The sequence below is a fragment of the Tupaia chinensis genome, unplaced genomic scaffold, assembly GCF_000334495.1.
Source record: "Tupaia chinensis unplaced genomic scaffold, TupChi_1.0 Scaffold000054_1, whole genome shotgun sequence".
Lineage (NCBI taxonomy): Eukaryota > Metazoa > Chordata > Mammalia > Scandentia > Tupaiidae > Tupaia > Tupaia belangeri.
Genome location: NW_006159512.1, coordinates 8,022,356 through 8,037,719, shown reverse-complemented (window position 1 = coordinate 8,037,719; position 15,364 = coordinate 8,022,356). Strand labels below are relative to the sequence as shown.

Genomic DNA, 15,364 nt, shown 5'->3' with positions numbered 1-15,364 from the left:
AAAGCAAACCGCTAGGCCCAGGACTTGAACCGTGGTCAGCCATGTGGGAGTGTCCAGCATCTTAACCACCATGCCACTGCTAGCCCCAGTTTTTATTTTTTTTTTTTACTATTTTTCTTGTCATTATTATTGTTATTCCCATGTAGATCACATAATTATTTCAACAAATGTTAGTTGAATTAACCCATCAGGCCTTATATATTAATCATATTTTTACTTTATCTATAGTTCTCAATTTGTGTTAACTTTATAGAGATGTGCAGCATGTTGTTTGATAGCGTCCTGTCTTCTGATTAAATTTTCCTCTTGATAATTTAGATTTGCTACATGGAAATACTGTCTCTCTCTTTTTTAGAGTCCTATTACTACATTTCTCCATTAGTTGGTGTCTTTTTCTTGGCTCTCACCCCTATTTGGATTATAGTAGCTGCCAAACATCCAGCCACAAGGACAGTTCTCCACTCAGGATGGGAGCCAGTCATAACCGCTATGATCATAAGTAGGTTAGTATTACAGTGTGTCTGTGTGTCCTGTTTGCATAGATCTGTGTGCATATTAAATCAATTGCTCGCTTTTATTTCTTGGATTAATCATTTTATTTGGTGAACTTATTACTCTCTCAGGTAATAAGGAATCTAAGTGGTGGGAGTTATTGAAACCAGTAGACTTACAGAGCCTCATTTGGCTACAGTTTCAGACTTCTCTCCAACCAAAGCCAGATTGTTGAGTAAAATTTCATTGTGTGTATGTGTGTTAGCCTGACAAGGACATTACTTATTTTGAATAGTAAGCCTGAGAGATGTATACTATTTGGCTTATACTACACACACACACACACACACACACACACACACAGAGGAAATTTCTTTCTGGGGTAATTCATCTGTGCAAAAGAAAAGACTTGTAGATAGTGACCACTGTGGGTCCTCTAAGAAAAGTACTGCAGGCTTACCAGCTGATGAACTCTGCCCTGTACACGAGAGCTCGAGTTTGCCTTACAGTGCCCCTTAGAGAGGGGTAGGCAAGGAAAGTTCTCCAGACATTTGATGTACCAAAAACAGTACTCACTGAAAGTGCAAGGTTAGTTGGTGAGCCTCAGAAAACTGTCAGTATCCTCAGGGAAATAAGAGAAGCTATGACATCCGTGATGTAGGAACAGAATGCTGCAGTAGGAGGGTTTGGAAAACAAGGGGAGCTCTTGGGAATTTATAGACATAAATAGCAGAAACAAAAAACTAAATAGAAAAGCTAGAAGATAAAGTTGAGGAACTTCCCCAGAAAGTAGATCAGAATAACAGGAAGCTACCAATAATTAGAGCATTATCAAATAAATAATAAAAGGAATAATATAAGGAAGCAAGTGTTTCTGGATTGAAAGAGCCCACTGAGTACCCAGCACAATGAATTAGAGTAAGAGGGACCCAAATCAAAGCATGTTATCATGAAAGCCCAAAAGCTCCCAAAGAAAAAAGCTACATAGAAAGGACTGGGAATGCAAATGATACCCACTAGCAACACCAAGATGGTAACTTCAGCATTCAGAGGGAAAATTATTTTGAACATGAAACATATTCACAGCATCAAACACATATAAAGGAAAACTAAAGAAATGTTCAGACTGGGACCAGTAGTTGGTGTAACGGCGATGTCGCTGGACTCCCATGTAGTAGACGGCTGTTCTAGTCCTGGACCTGGTGGCTTAAACTCACGCTGGGCATGTGTGCATGCGTGCCCAAGATCCCGAGAGGAGAATGGAGGAGAAGGGATCGCGGCGTGGTCATCTCCCCTGAGGGTGATTTCTCGCTTTCGTCTCTCTGTCTCTCTCTGTCTGTCTGGCGAGTGTGCACGCCCTATAGCAAAAACCTCTCAAAAAAAAAAAAAAAGAAAAAAAAAAAGAAAAGAGAAGAAAGAAATATTCAGACTTGCAGATCTCAAAGAATTTACTTCCTATATGCCCTTTCATGTGAAGCTGATAGAAAGTGAAGTCTGTTCAAAATGAAGAAATAAGAAAGAAGATGACACAGGACTAGAGAAACCCATTCTGTGATAGTACGTGGTTCATTTTTCTGTAAAGTAGATTGCTTTTTCCTGGAAAATCCAGGCAAGGGGATCCTGTGAAATATTGGGGCTTAGCCACGTAACCAAGCCATGAAGACCAAGATCCAGCGTGGAGGAGATTGAAGGGCGGTGCAGTGATAGTCGTACACTAGGCCTGGAGAGCAGCCCTCCACTGGCTGGACAGCGGGGTTACAGAGAGGTGTCTGGACCAAACAGAAGTGGCATCAATTGGCCACCTATGAGTTTGGCTGTATTGAGGGGTATTTTATTACCTTCATTATACATTTGAGGCTGAATGAGTAATAGGTATCTAAAAAGTGAAGAAAATAAGGGGCAAAGCCAAAAAGCACAAGAAGGGATAGCTAATAATACATTTTGTGACTCAGATGTGAATGATTCTATTGTTATAATAGAGTCAACCCTAAATAATTTCCCACAAGTTATGACCAGATTGGCAGGATGTGGGGAAGAAAGATTTGTGATGGGATGAAAGTGGAGTGAGAAAGACTAAATTCTCGTCTGCCACGATAGCAAGTCATTAGATAAATATCTAAAGTTTAAATAAAGAATACTAAACCAGTAGAAGCAGGTTATTTAGAAGTATAGAATTAAATGCCAAAAATAACAGCTATAGAAGTTGAGATATATGTATATGTATATTCTTGCTACAGGGCATGTGCGCTCGCCAGAAAGACAGAGCGAGAAATCACCCCCCGGGGAAATGGCCACGCCGCTATCCCTTCTCTTCCATTCTCCTCAGGATCTTGGACACGCACGCATGCACGCCTGGCGCGAGTTTAAGCCACTGGGTCCAGGACTCGAACCACGGTCGACTACATGGGAGTCCAGCGACATAGCCATTACACTAACTGCTGGTCCCCAAAATATTTCTACTAGAGAAAAGGATCTATGGGTGGAGCTAGGAACTGTTTCATTATAAACTTCCTAGTATTTTCATTTTTTAAATAATGCACATGCATTTGATAAAAGTAAACTTTAATAAAAATGAAGAAAACTTTTATAATTTGATCCAATTTTAATTTAAAAATACACATGTTAAAAAATATCTAAAGTACGGTTGGGAGATGTTGGACAAAGGATACAAAATTTTAGTTTGAGGGGAAGAATACCTTCAAGAACTCTATTTTACAACATGGTGACTATAATTAATAACAATGTATTATGTCCTTGAAAATTGCTAAGACAGATTTTTAACTGTTCTCACAGCAGAAAATGAATAATGTCTATATTAATTAGCTTAAGTCATTCACATTGTGTACATATTTTAAAACATGTCATAAAAGAAAAATATATGCAATTTTCATTTATTAATTAAAATAAATAATAAAATATAGAAGTAGAAGATTGTCTAGAAGACAATGTACCAATATACTAACAGTATAACTGAATAATAAAACTAGTGTTGATTTTTATTTTCTTCTTTTTGTTTGTATTTTCTAATTTTTTCCATAATAAGATTTATTACTTGAGTAACAAAAATATTCAAAATATTTTTAGCAAGTGTTCATGTTGCATCTTCAATATGATCTACATGTTTTGGCAAGGAGATTTATTTTTTGACTCATAACTAGTTGTTCTTGAAACATGTATTTATTTTTATAACTAGGGCTTAACAGATTAAAATAATCTAAGGAGGACTATGTTTAGACTTCATAGTATACCTTTTTAATAGACTGATTTTGATCTCAGAAACTGAAAAAAAAATCTCCCAAGTTCCGCCAAGACCTTGAGAGTGTGGTTCGTCACTGTATGTCTGTTACTTGTCACGATCAACCTTTCTGTGGCTGCAACACATTATTTTAATTTATCAGTGACAAGATACATCCTCACTATATCAAGTTTAATATAATAAAAATCATCCCTTTGGGACCAGCAGTTTGTGTAATGGCTATGTCGCTGAACTCCCATGTAGTTGACCACGGTTCAAGTCTTGGACCCGGTGGCTTAAAACTCAATGCCGGGCGCGTGTGCGTGCGTGCCCAAGATCCCGAGAGGAGAATGGAGGAGAAGGGATTGCGGCGTGACCATCCCCCCTGGGGGATGATTTCCAGGACTCGAACCACGGTCGACTACATGGGAGTCCAGCGACATAGCCATTACACTAACTGCTGGTCCCCAAAATATTTCTACTAGAGAAAAGGATCTATGGGTGGAGCTAGGAACTGTTTCATTATAAACTTCCTAGTATTTTCATTTTTTAAATAATGCACATGCATTTGATAAAAGTAAACTTTAATAAAAATGAAGAAAACTTTTATAATTTGATCCAATTTTAATTTAAAAATACACATGTTAAAAAATATCTAAAGTACGGTTGGGAGATGTTGGACAAAGGATACAAAATTTTAGTTTGAGGGGAAGAATACCTTCAAGAACTCTATTTTACAACATGGTGACTATAATTAATAACAATGTATTATGTCCTTGAAAATTGCTAAGACAGATTTTTAACTGTTCTCACAGCAGAAAATGAATAATGTCTATATTAATTAGCTTAAGTCATTCACATTGTGTACATATTTTAAAACATGTCATAAAAGAAAAATATATGCAATTTTCATTTATTAATTAAAATAAATAATAAAATATAGAAGTAGAAGATTGTCTAGAAGACAATGTACCAATATACTAACAGTATAACTGAATAATAAAACTAGTGTTGATTTTTATTTTCTTCTTTTTGTTTGTATTTTCTAATTTTTTCCATAATAAGATTTATTACTTGAGTAACAAAAATATTCAAAATATTTTTAGCAAGTGTTCATGTTGCATCTTCAATATGATCTACATGTTTTGGCAAGGAGATTTATTTTTTGACTCATAACTAGTTGTTCTTGAAACATGTATTTATTTTTATAACTAGGGCTTAACAGATTAAAATAATCTAAGGAGGACTATGTTTAGACTTCATAGTATACCTTTTTAATAGACTGATTTTGATCTCAGAAACTGAAAAAAAAATCTCCCAAGTTCCGCCAAGACCTTGAGAGTGTGGTTCGTCACTGTATGTCTGTTACTTGTCACGATCAACCTTTCTGTGGCTGCAACACATTATTTTAATTTATCAGTGACAAGATACATCCTCACTATATCAAGTTTAATATAATAAAAATCATCCCTTTGGGACCAGCAGTTTGTGTAATGGCTATGTCGCTGAACTCCCATGTAGTTGACCACGGTTCAAGTCTTGGACCCGGTGGCTTAAAACTCAATGCCGGGCGCGTGTGCGTGCGTGCCCAAGATCCCGAGAGGAGAATGGAGGAGAAGGGATTGCGGCGTGGCCATCCCCCCTGAGGGGGTGATTTCTCACTTTCTGTCTCTCCGTCTCTATCTTTCTGGTGGGCGCATGCGCCCTATAGCAAAAACTTATCAAAAAAAAAAAATCATCCCTTTAAAGCCTTTTACTTGAAAACGAAAAATGAAAAGATACTTTTTTTTTTTTTTTTTCAATGCCAGAGAGTGGATGCCCTAGCCAGAGAGAGGGAGAGGACCAAAGGGGAATTTCCAAGGGAGACTGGTCACATTGTGGTCTCTTGCTCTTCTGTCTCCCCCTCCTTTTGAGAATTTGACATGCATGAACGCAGGCCCAGCATGTTGCTCAAGACTCTGGCTCTGGGACCTAAACTGCGTGTTTGGCCACGTGGGATCTAGCTTCCTTAACTGCATGTCCAGGGAGATGGGCTGTTTCAAATTGGTTATTAAATTATAAGAGTAATAGATGACACGGTTTAAAAATTAATAAACACACAATATAAAATGACTGTCCGTGTCACCTCCTAGAAATAAACGTGGGTAATAATTTCTTACATATCCTTCCAGACATCTTAATGCATTTAAAGCATATGCTTTTGCTTTATATAAGTAGCATATCTTGGAGATCAGTCCTGACATTAGGAGCTCTTGCATAGCAGTGTTTTATTTTCAACAATGTACTGTTAACATTGATTATTACTTTGAACATTTTTCTTCTCATTCTATTTTTTAAATGTGTAAATATTTTTAAACATTTCAAACAAAAGGCATATCTGTACAGAATGACTTCAAGTATATTCCCTTTCATCTTCCCTCAAGTATATCATTTTCTGTCTTTCAGCATTGGGGGCCTTATTCTGGACACAACTGTATCTGATCCAAACTTGGTTGGGATTGTTGTTTACACACCAGTTATTAATGGTAAGAATTAGATATGCTGTTTTACAATGGTATCAAATCTTTATATACTAAAAGGAGTCTTAGTGCTCAGATTTTTTTTTTTATTTTTATCACAATTTTTAGAGTAGGGCTTTTTATTAATATCATTCCAATAATAATTTTTCTGCTCTGCACTGTGTATATTTAAGAATATAATCAATATGGTGAAAAAAAAACCCACCTGTGTTTATTATTATAGTAGTATAAGTGATAGGATAAAGTAACTGTAAGAATTTCAGGTGCCAAGGTGAGGGAGTTTGTGACAGTAAGTGGCAACCTGAGCAAACCAGCTAGCAAATTCAGGAAGGGGAAGCACATCTTTGCTATGACTGAGTCCATGGAAAGATCTTCAGAAAATACATAATGCAAGAAGAATGAACATGATGCATTTAACATTCTTTCATCTTTTTTTTTTTGCACTACAACCCACTTTTAGTCTTTTAAAATTAGTATTATTTATTATTTTTATACATTCAGTCATTGTACATCATTTAGTTTGTAAAGAGATTTTACCCAACACGATTAGGGCTCAGATTTTAAGAGCTCTTATCCTTGCATCCCAGTCCTCTCCCTCCAACCTCATGTCATTGCTCACAGTGGAAATTACATTTCCTGATCTCAGTATGCAGAAGACATTTTTGAAAAGAGCTCTTTCTTTGTTTCATTATTAGATAGTAGCTTGTCAGGCATACCTGACTTTTTAGGTTAGCATGACAAAATATGATGTTTTATACTGGATTATCATTCACTTTGGATTTATCTGCTATCTTATATTGTTCTGTTGCTGCTTTTGTCAATTTTCATGGAAAATTAATTTTAGCTAGGTTTGAGCATTGCTTGAGTCAATTCAGTTCATTAAAATCTGTTACTTCTATGCAGTCCCCTTAAAAATCTGCCTTATATTTTTTCTTATTTATAAAGTGGGAATTACAACACTTAAATTCACAGGGATTTTCATATGAATTACATTTACTGAGATAATTTTAATCCAGTACTAGTGGATTTTAGAGTGGCTGTCATTAAACTGGATATTAGTATAGCCTGGTCAATATATAGTGGGAAACAACATGTCACAGGATATATTACACTTCTTTTTTTTTTTTTTTTTTGAGAGGTTTTCGCTATAGGGCACGTGCGCTCGCCAGACAGACAGAGGGAGACATAAAGACAGAAAGTGAGAAATCACCCCCCAGGGGGGATGGTCACGCCGCAATCCCTTCTCCCCCATTCTCCTCTCGGGATCTTGGGCATGCATGCACATGTGCCCGGCCTGAGTTTTAAGCCACCAGGTCCGGGACGCGAACCATGGCTGACTATGTGAGAGTCCAGCAACATAGCCATTACACTAACTGCTGGTTCCCTTACACTTTTAATATACATTACTTTTGTAATATTTAGGTAAAAGAAAATAGGTTTTGCAAAGGCCAATCCTCCAAGGTCTAATGTCATAGCTAAAATTTCCACTGCACATTTTGTATACCTTTAAAATGTCCATGGACAAATTTACCCTAAGGTCATTATCCATTCAAAAAATCACAGACCCAACTAATTCAACATGGCCCTTCATCCTCTTTCAGTAGAAAATGACCGAATGTGATCTATTTGCCCTTTAACATGGTTCACTTGTTCATTTATTTATGTAACAAGCATGTCTCACTATAGCCATCCTCTCCAGTACTGGGTCATCTGAAAAGTCATGGTGCATTTTTGCATAAAAAAATGTTGTGGCTTTTCTGAGGACCCAATAATAAAATAGCCTTTCTGACTCAATCCCTATTCAATACATAGTAAATGTCTCTAATAGATTAGTATTTATTATTTTTAAGTATTTATTTAATATGATTTATCCAATCATTTATTTTTTTAATTGACCAGAGAGAGAGAGAGAGGGAAAGTGAGGAAGCAAGCCACCAGGTCCAGGACTTGAACCGTGGTCAGCCACGTGGGAATGTACAGCGCACTCAACCACCATGCCACCTACTGGTTCCCAATATATATATATCTATGCTAGCATTTTTTAAGCATTATTTTTGTTGTATCAGTTCTAAGATGAGGAATTTTGCAGTGTTCCCTCCTGACTATCAAATCAAGTTAGAATTCTTCTGCCTAGATTTCAAGGCCCTCTATCTGCTGTTGAACTCAGGGTTCCCAGAAGAGGTATGAATTCTTTCCATTATCATTCTAACTAGCTTCTTGAATTGTCCTCACAAAAATCATCTTATTTTCACTGCCTAGAGTAAGTACTGCTTTCCTTTCCACCTGTTCAAACCCTCTGCAGTGAATATTAATGGATGAATTCATTAGCATAAATATTATGTGATAATGATTGTGGGAGCTCTATTGAACAACATTTCAGTGAGAAATTTAACTTAAATTACAACAACCCCTTTATTAGTAAGGCTTTAATGAGTATTTCAATTATTTCACCTTATATAAGAAACAATCCAGAGCTTCACTGAAATGTTCTCCTTAGAAGTCTGTGTCTTGCCCTGGCGTGGTAGTAAACCCTTTCTTGCATCTCAGTAAGTAAACCTCTTAATTGCATATCACAACGAGCTCATCTTGTGTTAAAAATCACTCTTTAAAGATATTGCTGGAGAAGATTCACGTTCTTCAAATAAGGTAGAGCTGTTAAAAATAGAATTGTATTTTAAATATGCTGGGGGATTTAAAGGACCCCTGTTTATTGTTATTATCATTATCGTTAGCTGTTTAGTGAGTACCTACTCTGTACTAGGTAACTTACAGGTCTTTTACACATGTTATATCACTTGATTCTCCAAAAAGATGAGTAGTTTGCCCAAGATCTCATATCTAGTAAGTAGCATGTCAGGATTTAAACACATATCTGCTTGATTCCAAAGGAGGGTGTGATTTTTTTTTTGTCAAAATATACAGCTACTAATTTGACTTTCTTATTAAATGTAAGAATAAAGTGAGGCATATTTGTGCTGATGATGGAATTAGTCTACTATCTTTTTTTTAATAGAATTACTTATTTTATCTTATTTATCAATATTATTATTATTTTAAATTTACTATAGAACATGTTGCACTCACCAGAGAGAGGCCAGGAGGGAAAGTGAGAAAGCAGGTCGCCAGGTCTGGGACTCAAACTGCGATCAGCCATGTGGGAGTCCAGTGCCCTAAACAGCATGCCACCTGTTGGCCCCAATATCTTGCTTGTTGATTTTGTGGTTGTTGTTATGGTTGTTTTTTTTTAAGAGAGATTTTTGCTACAGGGCATGAATGGTTTGGCAGAGACACAGACAGAGAGAAAGTGACAAATAATCATGGGGGTTGGGGTGGTCACACCACAATCCCTTCTCCTCCATTCTCCTCTCTGGATTTTGGGTATGTGTATGCACATGCACCTGGCCTAACTTTCAAGCTGCCAGTCCAGGACTTAAACCGTGGTCAGTCATATGGGAGTCCAGTGCTACAATCACTATGCCACCTGCTGGTCCCTCTGTCTTGTCTTTTAATGCCTAGGGCACATGTGCTTCCCAGAGAGAGGAAAGAATGCGCCTGTGCAGAAGTATTCCCCACCAGAGCATGGTCATGTTGCAGCCCTTTTTCCTCCGTCTCTCCTTTGCATCAGCATACTGAGCACACGTACACACATACCCGGTGTGTTTCTCAAGCTGATGGGACCAGGATTTGAACTCCACTATGGTCAGCCTTGTGGGATCCAGCTCCCAACTGACAGCTTTTATTCATTGGCCCAGGATATCTTTCAAAACTTATTAATAACTTTTTTAACTAGGAGCATTTTCCAAAATATATTTCATGGTAATGCTAGTGCTGTGAGATGTTAAAAAATAGGACTTCAAAAGTGAGTTCTGTGGTCAATTAAATGTGGTGAATGTTAGGTTAAACAGATTTCTTTACTACAGGTTTTCTAAAAGCCTTTATCATGCTAACAGATACTGTGATTCTCTCCTTCTGGTACTTGTGATAGCTAGGTGTTGGAATTTCTGGATCTAACCTTCCTTCACACTCTCAGATCACACTTTGAGAACCACTCATCTAAAAATATATATTTTATATTTTTATCACAATCTACTTTCAAACAATAATATACCACTTTACACACAGGAGAAAAGCCTTATTGAAGATAGTACTTGAATTACCATTCCTCTTCTTCTTGTCTTTCTTTTTTTAAGCTTTTGTTATAGGGCATGTGAGCTCTTCAGAGAGAGACAGAGACAGAGAGAGAGTGAAAGTGATGGATGGAGGGCCAGGTGGATGGCCACACCACAGTCCCTTCTCTTGCATTCTCCTCTCGGGATTTTGGGCACGCACACACATGTACCCAGTGTGAGTTTCAAGCCATCAGGTCTGGGACCTTAACCATGGTTGGCCATGTGGGATCCTGTGCCTAAATTTCCACCCCACATGTTAACCCCTTTATGTCCTTTATTAAAAACAAATTTTAAGTGTATTTATTTCTTCCATGACGGAGAAACAGTGAGAGACAGACAGGAGCCTCAAGAGGTTCTTCATGCCATTATCCACCCCCAGCCTCTGCTAGCCCAGGTCACAGGCACCTGTGCACCCCCGGTGCATAGAAGGAGACCTCAGGACACGAACCTGGCACATCCCATATGATTAGAGCATTGTGTTAGCACCGCTGCACCAGCTGGCCCTCGTATGTGCTCTCAATCACACACTTTACTTTGGTATTATTTTTGTTTTTAAACAGCCAGATGTTTCTTTAAAGAGATTAAAAGTGAATAAATTATATATTTTATATTTTCTCATATAAATGTACATTTTCAGCACTCTTCTTTCCTTTTTTGTAGATTCAGATTTCCATCTGGTATTATTTTCCTTCTGACTGAAGTTCCTTTAATGTTTCTTGTAGGTAGGCCAGTAGAGAAAATAGAGGACTTAGATATGGTCTCCCCAGCATGCTCTCCTTTCCTTTCTCTCTCTTTTTAAAGTTAATTTCATTTATTATTATCATCATTTTTATATTACATTTAATCACATGTATCTTTACAGTGTATTACCATGTGTATCAGTCAAAGACATTACTATCCACATCATCATCAAAGAGCTTTTCATCATTTTTTAAAGATTATTATTAGTATTTATTCTCATTATTTTTTAAACATTCAATCACTATGTATCATTTGACTTGTAAAGAGAATTTACCCAACATGAAATACTTCTCAGAGCAGTCCAGCTGACTGCTTTCTCTTCACCCCTATTCGTAATTAAACGATGTCTACTTTTAATATCTTTTACCTCCATCTTGAAAGAAGAGCTGACTGGCCGCAGACTGGCTAATCCACATGTGCCCGGATACCATTGTGTTACAACTCCAATAGCATCCTCACTCCGTGATTATTTTAACTTTCCCTGTAGCTCCCGTGTCTCCCTCTCTTCCCTCACTCCCCATTAGCCTACAAACGTGCTCAAGTCTTCCATCCTAAATCGCCTTTCCCATGATGTTCTGCATTCCCAAGCTTCCATTTTCTTTCATCAGCTCTTTACAACCAAATTTCTGCAGGTGAAGTCTGCTTTTTTTAGTTCATTACCATTATTTGCCATCCCTCTAACTATATACTTGCTTTACTAAGCTTTTTAGTGACCTCCTAATTTCTTTATCCAATTACTTGCTTTCAATTTTTTTGTCCATTGAACTGTTTGATACTGTTTTTGTTGTATGTGTGTGGGGTGGGGGTGGGGGGGACTATTTTAGACAGGGTCTCACTGCATCATGATTTTCTGGCTTCAAGTTCCAGAATAGCCATAGGCCTATACCACTGACTCCAGCTTTCTAGGGTAGGCTGGAAGTTGAGCCTGGGCCTCCCACATGGCCTCCACCTACTGAGCAGCAGTATCCACCATGTGATACCAGAACTGGTCCTGTGCTATTCGTACACCCTTTTTACCACTCTCCCAGTCTCATCCGTTCTCTAAAAATGCCTTTTCATTCACCTTCCCTGGCTCCTCCTTTCTGCCTTCCTCTTTAGTATGTATCCTTCAAGACTCTGTCTTGGTTATGTTCTATTTTCACTCTTCACCTTTTTGAATGATATTGTCTAGTCCAGGGGTTTTCCAAGTATGGTCTCTAGACTAGCAATATCACATGGGAGCTTGTTAAAAATGCAAATTACCAACCCAGATCTTCTGAATCAAAAATACTATGGTAGGGCGCATCAATTGATTCGGATGCACACAAACATTTCAAAACCACTTGTCTCTGTCATATGGCTTCAACTCTGTACTCTTGACACTTCTAGGTGCATACTTTAAATTGAGTATTCCCACATGGAGGACCCAGAGCTCCTAACTGAATGTGATATCTTCCTCCTGCTCCTGCTCTTGGTGTTTTCTGTGTCAGTTAGTGTATTATGAACTGCCTTGTGTCCCAAACAAGGTGTCCTGATGTCACATCCTCCTTGTCCCTTACGCTCTCTACTCTATCTGTTCTTGAAATACTTCCTGCATTGATCGCAACTCTTTGTCTCCATTATCCTGATTTTGTTTGTTGTCGTACATGGGTAGATCTCTATAAATTGCCTCTCTGCCCCTTCTCTCATCCAGGATAACCTGTTCTCCACACTGCTGTCAGAGTGACCTTCCTAATATGGCTGATCTTGTCCCTTGCTTGCTTAAGGATCACAGTTAGTGTTTCAGTTTCCTGGAGGATAAAGTATGAAATATGGTATAATATACAAGGCCCAGATATTAAAGGGGAAGTGAATATTTGTAGGCAGAAGAGAGAAGGAGTGAGAGAACCATTGGTTAGGAGAAGGATGAAAGCTAAGTTAGTGTAGCTCTAAGATGGTTCTAGAAGGATCATTTATTAAGGCCCAGTACAAGGCCCAGTACATCCTAAACACCCCCTCTTTAGTCTCACCCACTCCCTCACCAACTCCAAAGTTCTCATCCTGTTTGATTTTTCATGCTTTCTCAACTCCATCGTGTTTCACTCTTCCGTGCCTTCATACCTACTGTTCTGTCTGTCTTACTCCTCTTCTCTCGGTTACAAAATCTTGTTCATTCATTTAGACCCAATTAAAATACCACCTCATCAGCAAAGCAGATACTTAGGCAGGGTCGGTTGCTTTTTTTCCTATGCTTCCACAGCACACTTTTAGCAATTTTATTATGTGTTTATTTTGTTTAATAATTTCCTTTTTTGGATGACCCTCTGAGTAATGCCTGCCATATTAGGAATTGGTAATTGTTGGATGAATAAATGCATGAGTTAAGGCACATATTTAAATTTGCCATGAACTCTATATTATTGAATCCGAGGAAATTATCTTATTAAATAACACAACTTAGGTCATAAACAAAAAGTGTCATATACTTTAGTGGGAATTGCTGAGATACTTTTTAAAAAGCAAAAATAGAAACATGATACATGATTCCTCTTGTTTGTATAAAAAATTGGCAATGATGGCAACATTTATTACTTTTAAAAATAATTTTGCCTGCAGGTAACTAGAGAAATTGGTTTAAAATTGGTTTCTCAGCATGGCTTCTTCTTTGGCATGCTCTTCAGGCTCTTTAGGAGGGAGTGCCAGAGAGGAATTAAAGGGGAAGTGAATATTTGTAGGCAGAAGAAGAGAGAAGGAGTGCAAGAACCATTGGTTATAAGAAGGATGAAAGCTAAGTTAGTGTAGCTCTAAGATGGTTCTAGAAGGATCATTTATTAAGTGATTTGGAAGTCATATGAGAGTACAGTTTTGTTTAGTAACAGGTTAAATAAATGAAGTTATAATCTTGCAATAGAATATTATCAATAAAAATGAAAAAATTACATTTCACAAAAATAAGGATGACTCTTGGGAACTTAATGTATGATAAATTATTCCTTTTATATAAAATTTAAAAGTATGTAAAAACGAAGTAGCATATTGTTTAAGACTATACTGGACCAGCAGGTGACGTGGAAGTTGAGGTGGCTGAGTTACACATGGGCCTACTCCATGGTTCGAGTCCCGGACTGTAACCGCCTTTAGGTGTACTCTCTAGGAAGTTCTCATCTAGGGCAGTGTTTCTCAACCTTTTGATTTTATTATCACCTCTGAAGAAGCCTTTTTCAAAACATTTTTTTCCTTAAGTGTCCCCACCTATGAAAATTTAGTATCACAGACATACTATTTATCTATTTATATACAGTGTGTATATCTAGGCTTTATTAATAAAACATGACTTCTTAATTTTGTTCCCATCAACCAATTTTCACCTCCATTAAAAGTGTACAGTTGGGCCAGTCAGTGGTGTGGTGGTCGAGGAAGCTGGACCTAACATGGCGAGCTGTTGTACAGTTTGAGTCCTGGACCCAGTGACTTGAAAAACATGCTGGGTGCATATGCGTGATGTCCAAAATCTCAAGGGGAGAATGGATTGCAGTGTGGCCATCCTTTCTCACTTTCCCTCTCTCTTTGTGTCTTTCTTTTCTCTCTAGTGCCTGCATTTGCCCTGTAGAAAAACAAAAATTGCATGATCCAGAGTAAAGGAAGTAGAAAATTTAAAGACTTAGCCAGTCATCCCTCACCTTGTCTCTAAGTATATTAGGAAGGAAGTGGTAAAGGTGCTGAATTAGGGACTTGGAAAATGAATATTCTCACTCTTATTTTGATAAAATGGCCTTCACAACAAAGAGATTTCATATATGTCACCTGCAAAGTGTGAAAAAGTGGAAGGCACCTCTTTCCATCCCCTTGTATTTTTTTGGAGCTAAAGAGTAATTCCTGTATAGGAGTTCTGATAAGGAGTCTTGAAAGAAGGGTAGATGAAAAGGCAGAGTATGGGTACCAGCAATTAGCGTAATGGCTATGTTGCTGGACTCCCACGTAGTCGACCGCGGTTCATGTCCCGGACCCGGTGGCTTAAAACTCACGCCGGGCGCATGTACGTGTGTGCCCAAGATCCCGAGGGGAGAATGGAGGAGAAGGGATTGCGGAGTCATCATGCCCCCTGGGGGGTGATTTCTCGCTTTCTGTCTCTATGTCTCTCTGTCTGTCTTGCGAGCGCACACGCCCTATAGCGAAAACTTCTCCAAAAAAAAAAGAAAAGGCAGAGTATGTATATGGAAGTAGCCAACTATCAGGGAGAAAGAGTTTTA

General features: G+C 37.9%; 1 protein-coding gene across 1 annotated transcript in view; it reads left to right on the top strand.

Moving 5' to 3' along the window:
- SLC41A2 (solute carrier family 41 member 2) overlaps positions 1-15,364 on the top strand; it is a 131,388-nt gene that overhangs the window by 67,368 nt on the left and 48,656 nt on the right. Inside the window, exons 7-8 of the mRNA XM_006141429.3 lie at positions 356-503; positions 6,173-6,252. Coding sequence (XP_006141491.1) covers positions 356-503; positions 6,173-6,252 — 228 coding nt within the window. The remainder of the gene's footprint in view (positions 1-355; positions 504-6,172; positions 6,253-15,364) is intronic.